Below are 20548 nucleotides of genomic sequence, written 5' to 3'. Positions count from 1 at the left end.
CTCCCGCTGCGGAGAACAGGCTCCAGATGCGCAGGCTCAGCGGCCATGGTTCACAGGCCCAGCCGTTCCGCGGCATGTGGGATCCTCCCGGACCGGGGCACGAACCCATGTCCCCTGCATCGGCAGGCGGACTCTCAACCACTGTGCCACCAGGGAGGCCCAAGCCGTGTTTTTTTGTAACACACTTTTTTGTTTTAGGGGCTACTGACCATGGGAGATTATCTGTTCCTTAGACCCTGGAATAACACATGCAAGCCATTACTCCTTGGAGCCACAGAGTATAGTCAGTGGAGCTGTGCTTTGAGGCAGAGACATTTCTCTGCTCTCCTTAGAAATGCAGTCCCAGTCCAGGCTTTATGCTGTGTCACTGGGAAAGTGACAGTGATTTGGTAGCTTTATTGGAGTCACTTCTTCCCCAAGGTGTGGGGAGCTTTAGCTCTTAGTTTTTGAGGTATCATCCCTTTGTCTTCCTCCTCTCCTGTCTTTCGTTGACCTTGTGGATTGAGAGAGAGATGAAGACTGACAGACACCAACCTAGGTTAGAGATGGGTGTTTGTGACCAGAGTGCCAAAAATGACCATTTAAGAGCAGGGACTTGGCTCTGATAGTTTGGGACATGGAGATGGAAGACAGTAAGCACAATGCCCAGTGGAAGCTGCTTTCCAAGATCCCCAGAGCCCTGTTCTAGAGAGGCTTAGGGTCTTTTGCCCAAGAGGAGCCCCTCTGACCTATAGACCTTCCCTCTAGGTTTCCATGTCCTTGTTTTTGTTCAAGTTGGGTTCTGAGCCCTCCCCCAAACCCCCCTGATTTAGACCTCTTAATAGGCCCCAGGCAGCCTCCCTTCCCCATTCAGTCCTTCTGCCTCCTGATGCCCCAGCGGGCAGTGCTCTGAGCAGTGACTTCCCTTTTACCCATGGAAGTCGTTGGTGTAGACACCTTCATCCCACCTGAATTTCAGCCCGATTTTGCCCTCCCAGACTCTGTCGGGTGGAGCAAAGGCCCCATCTCTCTTCCTGTTTGTTTTTAAATATTGTTGTGTGTTTTGTATCTGGCGCTGGCTTTTACAGCGCGCTCTGTACATATTGTGAAGAAACCGTTTGGAGTCATTTTCTTTCCTGTTGGGCAGGCATGGCCCCTTTCCACTTTGTTCTGTACCAGAAAAGAAGAGCTTCTATACTAGCAGGGCGTCCTTGGGTTCTGCAGAAGGGAACAGTTTTTTCTTTTTTTTCACCTTAGAAAACATTTGGCTCTTTGATCCTTATATCCAAGTCTCCCTTGAAAGGCAGGAGCTGAGCTGCCCAGAAGAGCAGGTAAAAGGAGCAGTGGCAGAATGGCACTGCCTTTTCCTGATCCCTGATCCTCCTGGTCCCCGATCCTTGCCAGGTCCAGTCTTCCCTCCCTGAAGTAACACAGAACAGCAGCACTGATGGATGAAAGAGAGATCCTTAACGAGTACTGAGTGAAGGGTTTGCTGTCCACCCCTAACCTCTCTCCATGGGGAGAAAGAACACAGAGGGGGAACCTGTGGCACCCATGACCTGGTCATAGGAATGAGACACTCAAGGATTCCCACCCACCTTACCCCAGCAAAGGCTGGAAGTGTTTGCTGCTAACGGCCGAGACCACCAGGCCAAGGCTCTCTCTCAGCTACCCCTGCCCAGTTCTTTTGACAGACATTGCTCCTCCAGGCCCCACAGAGAAGCTGGAGGGAAGAAGCCTTGTCCCCAGGTAGGACAGCCACGGCTTTGAGAGCTGCTCTTTAGGATTCACATCTGCTTCTTCCTCATTTAAGCTGTGCCAGTTCCCTTCATCCCCTTTCCCTGCCTGTACATGTATGTATACATGTGTATTTCCTTCTCTTACCTCACCCTCTCCACACATCTCAAGGTCAAAGGACCACATGCAGAAGGGTTAAGAGGGCACCCCATGAAATGAAATGATGCTTCTTGAACCTCTTCTCTCCGGGCTCCAAGGTGGGGGTGGAAGGGCTTGGTCTCGGAGTGGGAGGGTAAGACTACAGAAGGGCTAGAGCGTTACTATATACGGGCTTTGAGGTCACCCACGCCACTTATTATCCCATGTACCCTACCACCATCTCAGTGTCTACTCTGATGCCCCCAAGATTCAACTGGGCAGCTAGTTGGCCCCATAATTCTGGGCCTTTGTTATTTGTTTTATTATTAGGGCATCCCAGGAAGCTTTCCGATGATCCTCTGCCATGGGCCCCTCCTGGGATCAAGCCCCTCCCAGGCCCCGTCCCCAGCCCCTCCTGCCCCAGCCCACCCGCTTGCCTTGGTGCTCAGCCCCCCATTGGGAGCAGGTTGGGGCGAGCTGGAGGCCCGGGCTGGAGGGGCAGTGTTGCTGTTCATAGCTTTTGTTCCACTGGCATTGCTCTGTTGTTGGATTTAATTTCAGTCTTCCTGTTTCTTCCCTTCTGTAAAGTGTACATTACCAAGTTCCTTGTTTTTTTATATATATATATATATAAATATATATATATACATACAAACTGTACTCTTTTTGCCTTTGTACATTCAGGCAAGAAGAGAAAATAAATCTTTTTAAGAGACAATCACAAATCTGTGAGGGCTGCTGGTTATTTCTCCTGGAGTTTGCTGCTGAGCTGCCTCCTCTTTCCTCCTCACTTTTCTCCCTCAGCTTTCCTGATCTTCCTGGTCCTGCTCCATATGCATCCTCAGCTCCACCTTCCCTGGCTGATGGCAAGCTGTTGAATCAGTGTCCAGACTACCTGCCCTGCAGCCCTTTCCTGCCCAGCAGTATTTTCCAGCTTGGCCGCGGGCTTACCCAGGAGCTTTATCCTGTGCCCTGGCCTCTCCTGTCTTCTCCCATAGATCCCATTCACCAAAGTGGCTTTGGACCCCTGGGTACTCTGGGACCTGTCTCCCAGAGGCCCTGGCTTTGGACACTCACCTGTGAAACTATGCAGCTGGGAGCTCTCTGCCTAAGAGTTTGCACTACTTCTTAAACCTGCCTGAGCGTTAGATCAGATGGTTTTTAGGAATGAGTAGGAAACTAGCCTCTGACACTCCCCCAGATGCCAGCCTCCAGAGTTGCTCTGATCCAGAGCCCAGAGAGTCATTCCTGGCCGCTGAACTCCTGTGGCTACCCCATCAGAACAAGGGCTAAGGGCTTATGGGTCAAGAGCATTTGATCAGAATTTCAAAGGGTGGTACATTCGGAAACACAGCCCAACCAAACCATTGTTCCACCTCTTGAACTTTCTCCTTTTCCTCTGACTTCCTCCTCCCCCTTTTTTTTCCCCTTTCTCTCTACTTCCTTTTCTTAATTGGCTTTGGACTTGAAGTATATTTTTAAATTATTTGCTGTATTTATTGAATAAAGTTTTTAATGTCCCTGTTCTTAAATTTAGACTTAGTTTGCCTTTCACATATCTCCCCTATCCTACTCCACCCTCCCACTCCCAAAATATTTCCCCTTCTAAGTTGCTTTTTTAATTGCAGATTTTGGGTACCACATTTCTTTCCTGACAGTGGTCTTAACCTAGCAGAAGTTTTTTCTTTTTGAAAGAGAAATCTTAGCTGAGTGCCTGGGTTTCCAATTCAGCCTTTCTAACTCCGGCTGTGTTAAAGAGGAGCCACCAGCAGATGGCAGCAAAGTCTCAGGCATGTTTGCTGTCCACTCGCTAGCTTTGCAGATGAGAACTGTTTTTCTTGGTTCCTTATCCCTCCCTGCCTTGTAGATTCCTTGGGTTTGAATTTAACATCTGAATCCTAAACTGCCTACATTAACTTGGCCATTGTCAGCATTCATGTGGATCTCTGTTGTAAATATCTCACTGTAATGACCACTTTTCAGTCACAGGCTTTATGATACCTCTAAGGATTATGTGCTCAGTGGAAGACATCTTCAAAGCCCTTCATATTTCAGTTCAATCAACTCTAGGCCCAGACTTTTCTCTTTTTTTTGGCTGCAATGCATGGCACGTGGGATCAGATCCCCGACCAGGGATCGAACCTGTGCCCCCTGCAGTGGAAGCATGGATTCCTAACCACTAGACCGCCAGGGAAGTCTCTAGGCCCAGACTTTCTACTAATACCGTGTCGGGCAGAGGTGCTTAACTCCTTTTCGTGAGTATTAGGTAGAGTCCAAGGTTAATGACTTGTCCAGGATGAAAACACAGGTAAGCTCCACACAGAACAATGTGAAAATGGGCCAGAGACTCAGAGGATGTAAAGACAGCCACAGCTCAAAAGTAAGTAAACAGTTCTAAAGCTGTAGGAGGTGGGAAAACATGCCCAGCACTTCTTTTGGGAAAACAAAAAAGCAAAAGGAAAAAAAATACTGTCGAGAAATTTAAAGAACATAGGTGAAGAGGATTCTAGCCCCCTCCAATGCCACTGAGAGCTTATCCATCAGGCTGGTGGTACAGGATAAAGGCAGCCATGCCTTAGGGCACCGGGCTCCCAAAGGAGAAAACTATCTTCCTAGGGAAGGTGTGTTCTGCTTCCTTCAGACATCCCCAGGAATGGGAATGTCAGGCAGCTCCATGTGAAAGCCAAAACCCAGTTTCAGGACCCAGCCTTCTACACAAAAACTAAGAAGGGCTTGGATCCTGGTATGTATAGCCTCTATTCTGGACAAAGCTCTGTGTACATACCTGTCTCTAGGGGGCTCCAGCGTTCTGTCCCAGACTCCTAGCAACCCCGAGTTTTGTGTTGTAACGTGGCCCCAGAGACCTCAGCCGTTCATCTGTCCTGATGCACTGCTGCTTTTTTCCTGAGAAGCACGTATCACACCCCTGCTGGGTTGGGCTCTAGACTCAAAAGACAGCAGTAGAGGAAGCTGGCCCTGGTACAGGAATAAAGGACAGACCAACCACAATTTTAAATCAGTTTATTGACACAGTAACACAACACACTTGCCTCCCTGACACCCCCACCCCCTCGCCCAGTCTAGACCTCTCCCGCTTCCTCCCCCCTTAGAACAAGCTTCAGTGAAAACAGAAAAGGGCAGAGGCCGCTTCTACACCCTTAGTGCCACTGCCAAGCCCTGGGGAGCAGGGTCTCAGGCACTGCTCAGAACCTGTCAAGAGAGGGGTGCAGTTAGCACTAGACTTAGCCAGGCAGAGGCCTCCAGTCCCTTGGAGCAGATTCTCCCACAGCCCCCAGGCCCTGAGCTGCTCTTCCTCTTCCCCTCTGCTGTCTGTGACCCTAGGAAGGACATACCTTGGGCCTGCGGCCAAGAGCGAGAACTCCTGGCCGTAATCTGAGAATTGGAATTTGGCTAGTGTTTTTTAAGGCCCAGGCACCCCAAAAAAAGCCCTGGTGGTGGGAGTGAACTTCAATGCCCCTATTTTAAATGCACTGATAACATGAAACAGATTAAGCCAGCTTAACTAAATGCCAGAATAACACAAAGCTGTAAAGGAGGGGTCAGACCTGCTTTCTCCAGGCCAGACACAAATACACAGAAGCCCAGGTGGAGTGTCAAAAAAACAACTGAAGGACACTGCCCAGGGGCTGAAAAGCCTATACTCCGTAGTCCCCAGGGTGACAGAAAGCAAGGAAAGAAAATACACAAGTCTTAAAAACCAAAAAGGAAAGCCCAACAGCAGGGGAACCTCAGCCTGACAGTGCTGTCCACCAGCTCTCCAGGCCTTGCCACTGGACCCAGACAGTCCCTTCCCCTCTAGGCAATGTCCTCCCCTAGGCTAGATAGAGCACATCACACAGCGCAGTTTAAAGAGCTTCTAATGCCAGTTCATAAACATCTTCATTTACTATTGGTGATTACATGTGAATAATATGTTTATACTGTTCTTTATGGAAAACAATTTCAATGAGTCAACTCTGAGAACACAACAGGCAGCCCTCACCCTGAGCCCCTCAGCATCCTTCCCTACACAGCAAGAAGCCCCCGCCTCTGTCCCAGGGCTGCCTAACTTCCCCTCTTCCCCCACTGTGGCTCTTGGGCAAAGCATCCTCTATGACCATTAGTCCTCATCGGACAAGTTCTGGTCCAGGGGGTAAACCATGAACATCACATCTGGTCGAGAGGGGACACAGGGATGGCCTGGACGCACAATCTCAAAGCCCAAGAAGCTGAAGGTCTTCAGGAGTGGAGCTGCAGAAAAGAAGAGTGTAAAAAAGGATTCTGGTAAGAAACAACAAGGGTAGGCTCAAATCAAGGGAAAACCCAGAACAAAGATGGAATAAATAAACACTAGGCCTTTCCTAAATTTGGACACTCCCAATCCCAAGATCTCCCAGGGTTTGTATGTCACACTCAGGAGCCCCACCTCACTAAGAGCCCCCTTTCCCCTCCCCAGCCGGGCAGTAGGTCTCCAGCTGCTCTGCCCCCTCACCTCTGTCTTCCCGGCCCTTCCTGAAGCAGATGAAGACGTAGTTCACTTTCATCTTCTCTTCAGCAAACTCTAGCAGTGCTAACAATCTGCAAGAAGCAAGGAAAACAACTCAGGCCCAGTGCCCCCTCTAGACTTGGGCCTCACCCCTCTACACCCCACCCACGGCTTTCCTGAGGCTTACAGCCAGCACTGTAAATAGGGAAGCTTCAGGAAGAAGGTTCCTATTTCAAGACCTCAGGAGCCCTGAGTTCAGAAAAAAATAAACCACAATCCCTAAGAAAAATGTCACTGAATTCTCTCTTCCTGGAATAAAGTTTCTTCATCTGAAATTAACACTAACCAACTTAACTAATGCAGTTCACAAGAAAGTATGGGACCTAGGAAGAGAATCCAGTTTTCTCAGAGGTCCTCCAAAGTTGCCAAGTTTAATGGTGACCCCCTGCTGCTGAGAGGGACTTTGGGCCCTAACACTTCCTAAAAGGATTTGCTCAAGAGGCTGGAGCCACTCAAGAGAACTCCATTCTCAGGACTGTTTCTTCCACAGCTGGGTGCTTGGAGGGCCGTGCCCAGTCCAATGAAATCCCACTGTATCTCTGAGCTCCTGGCCTTTGAACTGCACCATTATACGATGGCTCAAGGGGAATTTGATGTCCACTGAGGTGATTAAATGACAGGAATTTGGTTAATGCGATAATGATCTGCTTTCATTATAACAGGCCTGTTTTACTGGCTGAAACTAACCTGTTACAAAATGGTATCTGCTTGGGTAGCCGAGAGCTAGGGGAGAAGGCTGGCCCTCTGTTGTCTCTAGTAAGCATACGCCCTTCTCTGGAGCAGGCTTCCTGCCCTTCCCCAGCACTTGCTCCTTACCCTTCTTTGCTCCCATCAGCTAATAATCCATCTGGGATTTCTACAAACAGGCTCTGGCTGGACAGGACTGCATCCCAGGAAGAGACCTTCACCTCGGTGACCTCATACCGGAAGTGGACGATGTGAGGTTTTCCATCGTTCACAGGGAGGTCCTGTGTCACAGTGAGCTTCTCGTCCTGGGAGGAGATCAGGTCAGAGGACCAGGTCACTACTACTTCTGGCCACATCAGAGGCTCCCTAACCTAAGTGGTGTAAGGAGTCCTCTTGGGCCAACCTCAGGGTAGCATGGAATAGAGGGCACACTGAAAATGTAGAGCATCGTGCTGGCTAAATGGAGCCATCGGGCACTGAGACCAGTTGGTGTCGGCTAAAAGCCAGCATGATGGGAAGGGAATATTTACCAAGAATCCACCAGATGCCAAGCCTTGTACAAAGTACTTTCCCATTTTTCAATCACCACAACAAGCACCTGAGGTAGGCATCAGTATCCCCACTTTAAACGTAAGATACTGGGGGCCCAGAACAATTAAGCAACTGACCCAAGGCGCCACAGTGAGTAAATGGCAGAGTTGAGATTCAAATCAGGTCTCCCTGACTAAAAGCCCATGCTTTTAGATACTGGGCGATCCCCAACACCATGTTCTTTCCCTTCCTTCTCTGAAAGAGAAACATTAGAAACAAATGAGGATGTTCATGAGGGCTCAGCTGGGGCACAGGCCAACCCAAGCTGGCTTCCAGGTGGCTCCCCTGCCACAGTCTCAAGAGACCAGGACTCAGCTGCCCTGCCACCCTTCAATGCCAGTCTTAGAGAGAAGCTAAACCACTTCTGGCCTCACAGGAGATTAAAAGGCAGCAAAGGGCTAGCTGCCCCAGCCCAGATCACTCTCGGGACAGATTCCCAGGGTTCTCTACAGCTCCTGGGCTGTGCCCTATGCTGCCAGGGTGATGGATGACTGAGATGCAAGGCGCCCTCTCCTTACCACCCGCCCCCGCCACTGCCCTGCCCCATGCCCCCCAGACGGGTAAGGGACAGAAGTGAGAATGCCCGAGAGTCGAGGACAATGGGAAAACTCCTCCTGGCCCTTGGTATTCCTCAAGAAAAAACTGAGGAGCAGCACCAGGCAAGAGCTCTTGCATTCTTCCATTGTTCCCCCTCCCCCCCTTTTCTTCCACCTCCCACTCAGGGCCCAGAACCAGCACTAAAGTGCTGACCTAAGCTGAGAAGATGGCAGGGTGTTTGCTTGGTGCTGATATCCTCCTGGTACTCCCCAAAAGCCTCATAGCAGCCTCAGTTGAAAAAGTCCTCCCCAGTCCCCCTACTGGCCTGGCCTAAGACTCAGAAGACTAAGGAGAGTGATCGCCGCCCTTAAGCAGATGCTCAGCAGTGTCTGAGAAGGCGCTGCTCCAAGCCTTCCACCCCACAGTCCTTACCTTATATATTAGAGCTGAGAGAGAAGGATCCCTGCCGCCCCCTCGCCCACCGGGGATCTTCGACAGTGGGTGAGGGGCATCAGGAGCACCACAGAGGCCCCGGAACAATGTGCCTGCAGCACTGGAGCTGGGGACAGTTACTCAAAGGCAAAATACTACTGCAAGAGATAAAGAGAGACAGTAAACACAAAGTCTTGACGATGTAACTCAGCATCCTGCCCCACCCCTGCCCTGGCTCTCCCTCAACAACTGCCCAGGCCTTCCAGCTACAGCTCTCAGAACGACTCCTCTCTTAAAGGGCAGGAACCCCCCGTCCTACAGAGGCACAGAGAGTCCCAGAAGGGCGCAGGGTCAAGGGGATATGTCTGACCAAAGGAGCCCCTGTCAAACATCAAACAAATCTCTGTGGTACCGGCAGACCTTGGAAAGAACCAGATGCTGGCTTGCCTAGCAGGCCTAGAGGCCCAGACCCCCACCAGCCCCTTTCCTTACGCTAACAATGTCTCAACAACCTCTGTGGCAGAATCACAAAGCCTACACAATCACTTCAGGCTGGAGAGGCATATGGGCCTCAGGAAGTCACACGTGGGCTGGATACGAGTCCCTGAGGAACTCCCAAGGCCACTTTTCCAATGATGGCCTCCTGGATCTGAACAATGGAACTAAACAAGAAATCACTTACCCAAATCCCTCTAGGGTCAAGAACTGAATCAAATCCAGGGATTTGGCTCCTGGAGAGGAGGTGCATTATAGTACAGAGTATTATGATGGCATCTGAGTTAGTCCCTGGTGTGCCACCAAACACAGGGTTGCCCTTCTTTGCTGGAATCTGACCTGGGCATGGGAGTTCAGGTAGTACTGATGTGATTAGAATGGACACACAACACGTATATATTGCTGGCCTGGTGGTTGCTAGGAGGAGGTATACATGCCAGGACCCGAGTAACGAAGCCAATTATCAGATGGATCACAGAGGGTGAAAGGCTCCTAAAGGAGCTCCCTGTCACCTTCAGGTGTGTCCCCTTACTGGCCACCAGGATTTTCAGGTGGACCGAACAGGGCTCCAAATCTACTCCACTCCTTCTTTGAATCCAATTTACTGGCTCTTTAGGCTGAGATGTAGCTCACTCCACAGGCGAAAAGCAAGTGAAGCAAGGAAAGAGGAAAACTGTGCATTTAACACCATGACTCAGCAGCAAGGCCTGGCCCCAGCACACCAGCCTCAGGGCAGCTGGAACGCAGTGGGTAACATATATGGGAGGGCGCTGCAGTGGGGTGCTGGGGCCAGCTCACCCAATTGTGCACATCTCTTCCCAGCTATAGTTGCGTTTAGTGATGGCATGTTGGTTAGCTTGAATCAGCCACAGGGGGAATATTTAAACCACAGAAAACAGCGAATGCTATAAATCAAGACCTTTTTTCCCTGAAAACCCTTTGTAAAATGTTGAGAGGCACCATTCTGCACACTGTCCTTTGCTTTACATGGCATGGCGTGCCAGATTTGGATTCTTCGCTTAGGCTCAGAGCAACAGAACTAAACTCACACCTAACATAGCAATGGTACAGTAACCAGAGGCGCAGCCCACTGAGACCCTCCATACTAAGAGCCCTACACGAGCATTCCACCTGAGACAGGAAGTCCAAACTCATCACTGCTATATAGCTCAGCTCCTCCGTTCTCTGAAGGACTTCAACCAGGGGCCTGAAATCACACTTGGAAATTTCACTGGGAGATGGAATTTCCAGGCAGTGTCAGTGGGCCCGGAGAAGCACCAGCACCTGGGGATTAACCATGTGCCCTGCCTTGGGCCTCCTCTGGAAAGCCTCAGGGCATCCCATCTCCCCTACTCGGCCTCACCGACAGCTAGAGCAGAAGGAACATGAGAGAGAACTGTACTACAGACTGTTCTTAAGAACAGGACTTACTTTCTGCTGGGGACAATGAGCTGTTAACCCCTTCCAAGGGGTGGGGTGGGAGGAACTGGGAGACTGGGATTGACACATACACATTATTGATACTATGTATATAATAGACAACTGATGGGAACATACTGTGTAGCACAGGGAACTCTACCTAATGCACTCTGGTAACCTAAATGGGAGGGAAGCCCAAAAGGGAGGGGATATGTGTATGGCTGATTCATTTTGTTGTGCACTGGAGGTTAACACAACATTGTAAAGCAACCATACTCCAATAGAAATTAAAAAAAAAAAAAAAGAAGAAGAAGAAGAAGAAGGGCTTTCCTGGTGGCGCAGTGGATAAGAATCCGCCTGCCAATGCAGGGGACACGGGTTCGAGCCTGGTCCGGGAAGATCCCACATGCCATGGAGCATCTAAGCCTGTGCACCACAACTACTGAGCCTGCGCTCTAGAGCCCGTGAGCCACAACCACTGAAGCCTGCGTGCCTACAGCCCATGCTCCGCAACAAGAGAAGCCACCGCAATGAGAAGCCCGCGCACCGCAATGAAGAGTAGCCCCTGCTCACCGCAACTAGAGAAAGCCCACGTGCAGCAAAGAAGACCCAACAGCCAAAAATAAAAATTAAAAAATTTAAAAAAATCCCCCCTTCCAGTGTGCTAAGGGACAGAATAATAAGACTGTCCAGGCCAGAAAAAAAGGAAAACGAAAGTGGGAGTTTCCCCAAGTAAAGGCACCCACACACACCCCACATGGGACGGTTCCCTTCCCATTCCCTAGTGACCACCTTCAGGCCTCTGTTGAGGTTGCTGCAGGAGCACCAGGAAGGCTGGGCTGCTGGAGAAAGCTGCCTTGCTTGTATTGGTCAGTCAGTGGAGCTACCCAAGGACTGGGCAAACCTCTGGGGTAGATAGATGAGATGTAGGCTTGTATACCAGGAGAATTGCAGGGGTTCACAAAACAACCAGATCATCAAGGCCCTAGCAGTTCTAAAATTCTGGTGCTAACTCACTTCCAAAGAAATTACTCCTCAATGGTCTCTAAATGGGAGAGCCACATTCAAATCCTGACCTGCATTCCAACCACCATCTTGATTCTGAACTAATTTTCACTTGCAAATAGCAGAAGCAATGGGGCCAACCCACTGAAAAGATCAGAATGAGGTGGGGTGGTTTTTTTTTTTGATCCAGAATCCCCTTTGTCTTCCTAGAAATAATCCCGAGGGCCTGCCCTGCATCCAGCACTAATCTATGAGATCGAGATCGTGATATTTCTGATGTCATGATCTCACTCCTCCTTCAAATAAAAATGCAAGCAGTCTATCCCACGGTAACAAATTATTTACTTCCCCACTCACACAAGGATCCTGGAAACTCTTTCCTCCCCCACAAAGTCTGCACAGAAAGCAAGTGTGTGTACGTGTGCATGTGTGTGAGAGAGTGGGGGGTGGAAGGGTGTTTCAGGTCCCCAACCTGGCATCTAGTTCCAGTTCCCCAAGAGAAACAGCTGGTGTTTGGGATAAGCTTAGTAGACAGTAGATCACAATCAATAGTTACTTTAATCATCCATCATAATAAATCTGTTTTTAGTTACTTGCTGTGCGAATGGCAAATTGCTCTCTTTCAAAAAAACCTGGCTGTCATTTCTGACATGAAAAGGGAAGGGATATGGGTACATATGTGGTGGTGAAGGTAATTCAGGGGCATAAAATTGCCCAGCAACGGCCTTCTCGTATCAGCTTTAGTGTTCGAAATGGTATTGTGGCAAAATATGCCACCAACCTCAATAGGAATAGTGAATCCTGGAGGAACTTAAGCACAAGAGGAAGTGGCTTTTAAACACAAGTCTCCCTGTCACAAGATCCAAGTCAGGTTAGGTTTCATATTCAGTTCAGTCATGTTTCTACTGGCTCCAGTGCCCAGCGCCTTCCATTCCTCCCTCATATCCTGTTCACTCCACTGGGGGGCAGGCATGGTTTAATCTCTACCACCAAAGGATGATTTAAGAAGCTCAGTCTGGAGGCTGAAAAGATCAGGCTGATTAAGGAGAATCAAATGTATCAGACTGAACTCAAACATCCAGCTGGGCTGGTCTTTGCTTCTGGAGAAGAAGAAAAAAAGTACCATGCTAGAAATGAGAGTGTCAGGTATCCAAGTCAATTCGGAAGATAGATGGGAGATTAGAGCCGATGTGTCAGTGCCTTTTATTTCCTCAGTTGCTATCAGACATGCCCTTGGAAACACTCCTCAGGATACATATGAATGCTACCAACTTATCACATCCTGCTGCCTCTAATTTAAAGTGTTCTGTGAAACTGATGTCTGAAATGTCCTTAGCAGGTTATAATTTCATACGCTGGCTACAGACAGGCAGCGTATGCCACAGATGTATTCCTGGGGAACGTTGCTGGTAAATCATATTTTTATAATTCAAATCCCATTTTTAAATCTCTAGGTGCTTACTATTTAAAGGAGGTAACCTAAAATCTCTTGAGAAAATAAAAGATCTCCTGTTAAAGAATCACTTCCAGTTGACTTTATGTCAGTTTTGATTTTTATATTTAGTTTGCTCAAAGCAGAGTATAGCCTGCTACACAGAACAGAGATTTAATATAAAAGTAATTCTGTGGCTAACTTCCATTCAGCTACATTCAGCAAATACTTGAATTCATATTCTCCTTGATATACTTTTGATCATGTTTCACTTGAATAAGTGGCCTGAGCTTATTGTTCAAGTCTACACCCTTTCTCTCTGGTTTCCATTACCTGTTAGAGGATCAGACGGCCTTAGTATTACCTACCTTGTGGTATCAAGTGAAAAGACGTAAAAACCACATTCCCAAGCATTCTATATTCATTCCCCTCTTTCAACCTCTTCTGACCCATTCCTGTCTCAGCCCTCCCTCACAGAACACTCTCTAGGGTGCCCTGACTTCCCTCACACGGGCTGCTTTTACTCTGAGACTAGGAAGGTCTCTGATGACTAATCCCTACGCAGCAAAGAGGGACCAATCCAGGGCTGCCACTGCAATTAGCTAAAAAGAAATAGGAAGAAAGGTGGGAGGTGAATGGCCACCTTCAGTCTAGTGTGAGCATACAGGCTGATCTCCAGCTGCCAATTCCCCTTCCATATGAGAAGGGGGCCTTGGTCAGATGCCAGGCATAAGTCATTTCACTAGGGCTGTTTGGTGTGCCAAAGGGTGTCTACTTGCTAAGCACGATTATAAAATTATGATTATAAAATTATAAAATGACATCACCACTCTGAATCACAGACTGAAAGCAAAATCGGGTCTTGGTTGATTTTCCACAAGAAACACACTATGGTGGCAGCTAGATAGAATATCTGTGCCTCTGAGATTTGCTTATCTTGTTACACAGCTGATATTGGTAGATCTTCAGCCAAAGGTAGGCACAATCACATATGCTATCAGAGATGGGTAGATACCTAGGTGATCATGCTTTAAAATAGGACCTTGGGACTTCCCTGGTGGCGCAGTGGTTGAAAGTCTGCCTGCCAATGCAGGGGACATGGGTTCAATCCCTAGTCTGGGAGGATCCCACATGCCGCAGAGCAGCTATGCCCGTGTGTCACAACTACTGAGCCTGCGCTCTAGAGCCCACGAGCCACAACCGCTGAGGCCCACGTGCCTGGAGTCTGCACTCCGCAACGGGAGAGGCCACCGCAATGAGAGGCCCATGCACCGCGGTGAGGAGTGGCCCTCGCTCGCTGCAACTGGAGAGAGCCCGCATGCAGCGACAAGGACCCAACACAGACATAAATAAATAAATTAAAAAATAAAATAAAATAAATAGGACCTTAATTTTTCATTTCGAGTACCTCAATCTAGTCTGTATAGTAAGCTCATCACCCAGTTCCAGCCTCTCTTCCCAGGACAGAATTACTTCATTGTTTATACAATATCAAAGACCTAGAAAATTTTCTTAAGGCTTATCTTATACAAAGCATTTTACTATGCTGCTGCTAACCAGAAACTACCTTGTTTTGTTCACTTCAAGTAACAAAATTCTTGCTCACCTACTTGGCCGTTTCTGGTCTATAGATTTCAATTAGGCTTCACAGCCTTCCGAATCATGGCACCAACTTGAATCAACACTGTGTATTGTTGTGTATCCCATTCAAAAAAGGGATGAATTACTCTTTTTTTTTCCTAGAAATATACATACCTAACATCCCTCTACCCCACTCCTCAGTCCCCTTTTTTTATACTTCTGAGCTGCTCTGGGGCTAAATGTGGATTTCCTGCCAGTGAGGAGTAACTATTATTAGTCCACACAGCGTCCTGAAGCATCACCTCCCATCTGGGGGGATTCCTGACTGTGCTACGAGTGTCTCTCTCTATGGTATGACCTTGAAGGCACAGCAAAGGAAAATCTGTTCTCCCTACCACTCCACAACCACAAGCCATAGTGCCAGTAAATAAGGAATAACCAAAACCAAATTCTTAGGGGGAGAGGCAGAAATTCCATTACCCAGGGAACCATTCAGTGAAGATGCTCAGAGGAGCTATGATGTGCCATTGTACCCTGGCTGCCCCCCGCCCAGGAAAACCACCTGTGGAACCAAGTGCTTCTCCTCAAAGCCCATCAGACACAGACTAATTATATAATTAAGGATATCAAGCCAGAGCAAGCTCTTCTCCACATACTGTACCGTCACAAGGTACTAAGCAAGCCCTAGACAGAGACTATCTTCCTGACCCTACAAATCCAAGAAGAGGAAAGTCATGAAGCTTGATTTACTTGGATTTAAACCTGTTGTTCAAAAACCATAATAAAAGTTCTGGTACTGTGTCTTCTTCCCTCCCCCACCATTAGTAATTTTGACAGTTTGCAAGTACTAATCAGAACAGAACTGGAAAGGAAGACCCTTGTTTTCAAAACATACTGCAGGCTCCTCTGCAACTATTTCTTCCAGGAAACCAAGCTTCCACCTCTTGAGTATTTCACTGGAGCCAGGGAAGCTGGAAAGCCCATCCCCCACCGAATGGGCCCTAAACTCCCAGCCAGCTCACCCCTCCGTGGATACAAAACATCAAGAACACTGACTGAGAAGAACATCCGGCTCTTAATCGAAATCCTTAGTTAGGGCCCTACCAGGATTCCTTTTAGAAAGTTAGGTGCAGGCCAGAGGAGGCTCGGAAACATGCTATGGAAACAAGATTGCCATAACTCAAAGAAACCAGACACCCTGCACACCCCACCCCACCCCCAGGCCAAAGTGGAGGAGCCTGATCCCAGGCCTTGCTCCTGCCCAGGCCCTGGCAGGTCAGCTGGCTCCTCCCTTCACCTGCCTTTCATACAGCCAAGCCCCTCAAATTACCAACACACTAAGCAGAAAGAAAAAAAAAAAAAAAAAAAAAAGCAAGGGCTCTAGAGACAAGCAAGCCTGTTTTGCCACTTAGGAATCTGGAAGGAATCTTCATCGTTAAGTGAACCCAACTCTCTCTTTTTCACATGTAAGCACACTGGCAAGGCCAGAACTAGAATTCAGGTCTCTCACACTCACAGTCGGTGAAAAGACCCTTACGTGTTGGTCCTAAGTGCTCAACTCTCAGGGCTCGGCCTGAAAAGGACTTGGCACCTAGACCAGTTCAGTCTGGAGGACTCCAGAGAAGGCCTGCTGAGACCACACCACTTTCCAAACCCCACTGCAGAGACAAAAACATAAGACCAGAAAAGTAAAATCCTTCTCACAATGCCCTGGGATTTCCTGTAGGTTCCCCTGCTTCCCTCCACCCCTGCACTTCATCATGCCCCCTCACACCTGCACTCTATCCTCAGCACACACAGCCTTCTTTACCACAAGTAACACCTTTTGCATCCAGTACCATCCAAGTATCTAGTCACCTCCACCTCCTCAGCTCCAGAGGGACTGGTTTAGAGAAGATGAAATAAGAGGGGACTGCAAAGGGGGATGGACGTGGAGAGTCTTGGAAAAGGAAAAGACAGCAGCAGAATACGACTGCAGGTAAAGAGGGCTTGGGAGGTAGGGTTAACGGGTCAAACAGGACTATAACAAACCAGGAAATGAGGAGTGAATTTTCTTTCTGCTTGTAAGGAAGAAACAGGTGTGGGAGCTAGATAAGAGTCTAAGAAATAGGGAAGAAAATGGTTAATGGCTGAGAACAGAGTTACATGAGGTAGGAGAACTGAAGAGGCTGCTGCAGGTATTTTGGGTATTTCTGGATCGTTCCTGGGAGAGAAAGACTAAGATAACACCCTTTTCTGCAGAAAAAGGGCTGATACCCACTAAAGGAATATGATGGGAAGGGTCTTCTGGCAGGAAGGGAGGGGAGGCAGTGTTTCTCAACCCTGGTTGCCCATTAGAGAGAGCTTCGAAAATGTATACTAATAACCGGCCCTACCCTAGGCTAATTACACCAGATCTTTGAGGGGGGAGCCCAGGTGATTGATTTTTCACATGTGTACCTAGGGTTGAGAAACAAAAAAAGCTGAGATACAAGAAAAGCTGAAAACCCAGCTGGAATATTTAAGAATGGTGCTGTTAAAGGAATGGGAAATGGCAAGTTAGAAACCATTTTTGTGAGAAGGGAGCCCAAGTTTGAGAGGAACCTTGAGTGGTACTTAGAGCTCTGTGTGAAGAAAAGCAATGAGGAAGGCCATGTTTGTAAGAGGAACCAAAACCCAGTTTTGGATAGGCCACGGCACAATTTAAGGAGGATTTTCAGGGAATGGATCTGCTTGCAAAACAATGTGGCCCAAGTGAGAGGCAGAGGCCATAAGGCCAAATCTGGAGACAAAGGGTCTGGTGTGGGGAACTAATGAGCTTCAGACTCATTTTGGAGGGAGCAGCAACAAGTCTTGGGAAACAATGAGGAAGAGAATTAGAACCCAAATTGTAAATCAAGGCCATTCTGATATATAAGCAGCAGCTGGGGTTAAAAATTGTGGGGAAATTAGGAAACAGTTTCACAGAAGAGTTTGGGGCAGAAATATGGGATATGTTGGAGGGAAAGATACATGACAAGGACTGCCTCAGAGAAAAAGAGGAGAGGTGGAGAGAGGAAAATTGAATAATGAATTCTGCCTAGTTTAGGCAGCAGGGAAGTATACATGAAGCAAGTTTAGAAAGCTACTGGTGCTCAGTTTCAGAAAGATGTGCAGCTTTTCTCTCCAATTAATGGGGGAAAGCTGGGGTCAGGTTTTGAGGAAGGACACTTGCAAAGGCCCGGTAAGCCGAGTACGGGGACTAATTTGAAAGCACTGGAGGTGCAGGGAAAGAGGGTAGGTCTTCAACAGAAGCAGAGTGGGCTGAACTCTGTGATCTAATAGTCTAGAGATGGGGTTCAGTTAAGATGGGAGGAGTGGAGTATAGATGAGAGCAAGTGTTTAAAGGGGTAGGAATGTTTAGAAGAGCGCTGGGGGGAACATCACGGAGGACAGGAATCAAGCCCAAAGTGAGAAATAAAAAGGATGATGTTGGCAGACCGGGAAAATGGTGCCTAATTGGGAAAGGGGTGCCGGGGGGGACGGGAGGGAAAAGATGAAGCTGGAGTGAGGGACCAAGGGGAGCACTGAGCGTCACGGTAAAGACTATTAAGCCTGACTGGGGAGGGGGGGCGAGGGTGACAGGTGGGGGTAATGGGTCCAGTTGAGAACTGAAGGACGGAGTCTGACCTGGGGCGGCGGGGGGGAGGCAGTGATAAAAGAAGCGTCTGGTTGGAAGGTGCAGTTTAAATTAGGGAAGGGATTCAAAGGGAAGAATTTTAAGTGACTTAAACGAGCAGGAAGATAGATTCGGGGAAGACGGGAAACAATTTGGGGAATCTGGATGAGAGCGAAACAGTTTCTGGAAGGGGCCACCGTTCGACGGGGCTGAAAGGAACTGGGGACTGGATTGGAAGACTGGGTCCCGGTCTTTGGGGGCTTCACCGGGCTGCACGCTCGGACGAGGGGGATGGGCCAGGCTGGAGGAAGGGGCGCTAAAGGACGGAGGGAGGCCCAGTTGCGGGGCTGCGGCTCGGACTGGGGTGGCTGAAGTAGGGAAGGGACCCAGTGAGGGCCGGATGGGGCCCCGTAGGAGGGGCGAGAACCAGCTGGGGGATGGGGAGGAGGCCCTCTGGAGCAGAGGAGGGAGGATGGGGGCGGGGAGCCTAAACCGGGCCGTTACCTGTCCTGGGTGTTTATCATCCTCGGCGGCTCTGCTCAGGGTGGGAAGAGGCGGCGCAGGGAGTGGGTAGGTGGATGAGTGGGCGGGTGTGGGGTCGCGCGCGCGGCTCTGCGGGCTAAGTCCCTGTCAGGCAGCGGGCCCAGAGCCCTCCTACTGCCTCAGCGAGCGCCTGCCTCCAACTGACCCTCCCCGGCCGCCGCCGACGCCGCCGCAACCGCCCCGCCCCCGAGTGCCTTATCTGCATAGCCCCACCCCAGCGCCGCGCGGTGTCCTGGGAAACTGGGGCCCACAACAAAGGGCAAAGCACCGCCCCGCCGCCGCGCAGGCGCACCAGGGGCGGTAGGGGCCAGTGGCGGTAGGGGCGGGAGGGGCGAGGGGCGAGGGGCGGTAGGGGAGGGGGCCGGGCGGGGGTCCAGATGAAAAGCGGCATGTGGGAGTGGTCGTGATCGTGGCCCTGGCAGTGTTGTGACCGTGGCGGCAGCCTAGCGGCCCGAAAGATGCGTTAAATTTCAGGTATCGCTTACTGAGCATTGACCTGACAGTCCTGGTCTCTAGCCCTTGTTTGCATGGGGCCGAGTAGGGCTGTGTCATTTGTAGGCCCTGGGAGGATATTTTATTAAACAAATTCGGAAATCTAGAAGTACTACACATATTGAAAAAAAAAAAGTACTACACATATTATATTAGCGCCATTCGAGACTAAGCCCGGGCCAACAGATCTGTTACCCTAGCTAATATGCAGATCAATAACCTCAGGTATTAGCTGAGATCAACAATCTCTGCACCTTACAGACATATTCAGGGCATCGGTCAAGGCCTGCTACTGGCTGGGGTCATCTGAAGCCAAATGGCTGTGAGCGAGGATCACAGTCACCTGACAGCAGTGGTGGAAGGCATCAATGCTGACTTGTTTACAAGCGCTTCAGATCACAATCATGCAAGGTTACTAGTTAACAGTCACTATCCCTGCTGGTCCTTATCACAGATCAGTGTCAACAGGTCACAATCACTGATGCACAGACCCCTCAGATGACAGGCACTTCAACACAATCATCAGAGCTCTGACCCTGTTCATGGTCAACCCAGACTGCAAAGAAGAGGAGTCATGTTATCTCAGAGCACAATGGGTAGCTGTCACCTCAAATCCCATCCATTCATTTATTCAACAAATAATTAATGAGCAGCTACTTACTCCATGCTCCAGGCATGTGCAAAAGTCCAGGAATACTCAAGGATCAACTAGGCAAAGTTCCTGCCTTGGATGTCACAATCTGATCAGAGGGAGGGACAGAGACAGGCCATCATAATATGAGGTAAGTGCTCAATCTGAGGGAGGCCACAGAGAAAGTAACTAGGGAATTAGAGATGGCTTCACAGAAAGAATGATCACAATCACTCCAGATCAAAGGTCACTATGACCCCCAGTTGATAATAGCCCCAAGTCACAAATGTCCCACATTAAAGCCATCCAGGACACTTTAACTCCACAAACATGCTTATGGTTTTTAGATGATGGGAATTCAGGGATGGAAGAAAGTTTGGAGCTACCAAACTAAGCCTTTTTCAGCAGAAGTTGAAGTGGTAAATGATACCAGAACTGCCCACATTATCATAAGATATTAAGCACGACTGGTCCTATACTCTGGCTCACTTTAGATCTCTACCTTGTCTCCATGACTATGCCTACCTGCTTTTCCAAGTTCAAGCCAGGTATGTTCTGACCTTAGTGCATAGCAGAATTGAACAATTAAACCCACCCCTGATCTACACCATGTCATAGTCCCAGAGACCTGGGCAATCCTCCTGATCCCCAAAGGGAGCTGGGGTG

The 20548-nt window shown here is 49.1% G+C and overlaps 1 protein-coding gene across 1 annotated transcript; it reads right to left on the bottom strand.

The window, feature by feature from the left end:
* Positions 1 to 4929: 4929 nt before the first annotated feature.
* On the bottom strand, positions 4930 to 18913 carry OAZ2 (ornithine decarboxylase antizyme 2). The gene is given in 6 exon segments (XM_060095252.1): positions 4930 to 6105; positions 6347 to 6432; positions 7217 to 7392; positions 8648 to 8728; positions 8730 to 8805; positions 18721 to 18913. Coding segments are annotated over 6 exon segments (570 nt in total). The 5' UTR covers positions 18741 to 18913; the 3' UTR covers positions 4930 to 5974.
* Between the last annotated feature and the right edge of the window lie 1635 nt (positions 18914 to 20548).

Source organism: Mesoplodon densirostris, chromosome 4 (genome assembly GCF_025265405.1).
Source record: "Mesoplodon densirostris isolate mMesDen1 chromosome 4, mMesDen1 primary haplotype, whole genome shotgun sequence".
Classification (NCBI taxonomy): Eukaryota; Metazoa; Chordata; class Mammalia; order Artiodactyla; family Ziphiidae; genus Mesoplodon; species Mesoplodon densirostris.
Note: the sequence above shows the minus strand (reverse complement) of the source record. Positions and strands in the feature narration are given on the sequence as shown.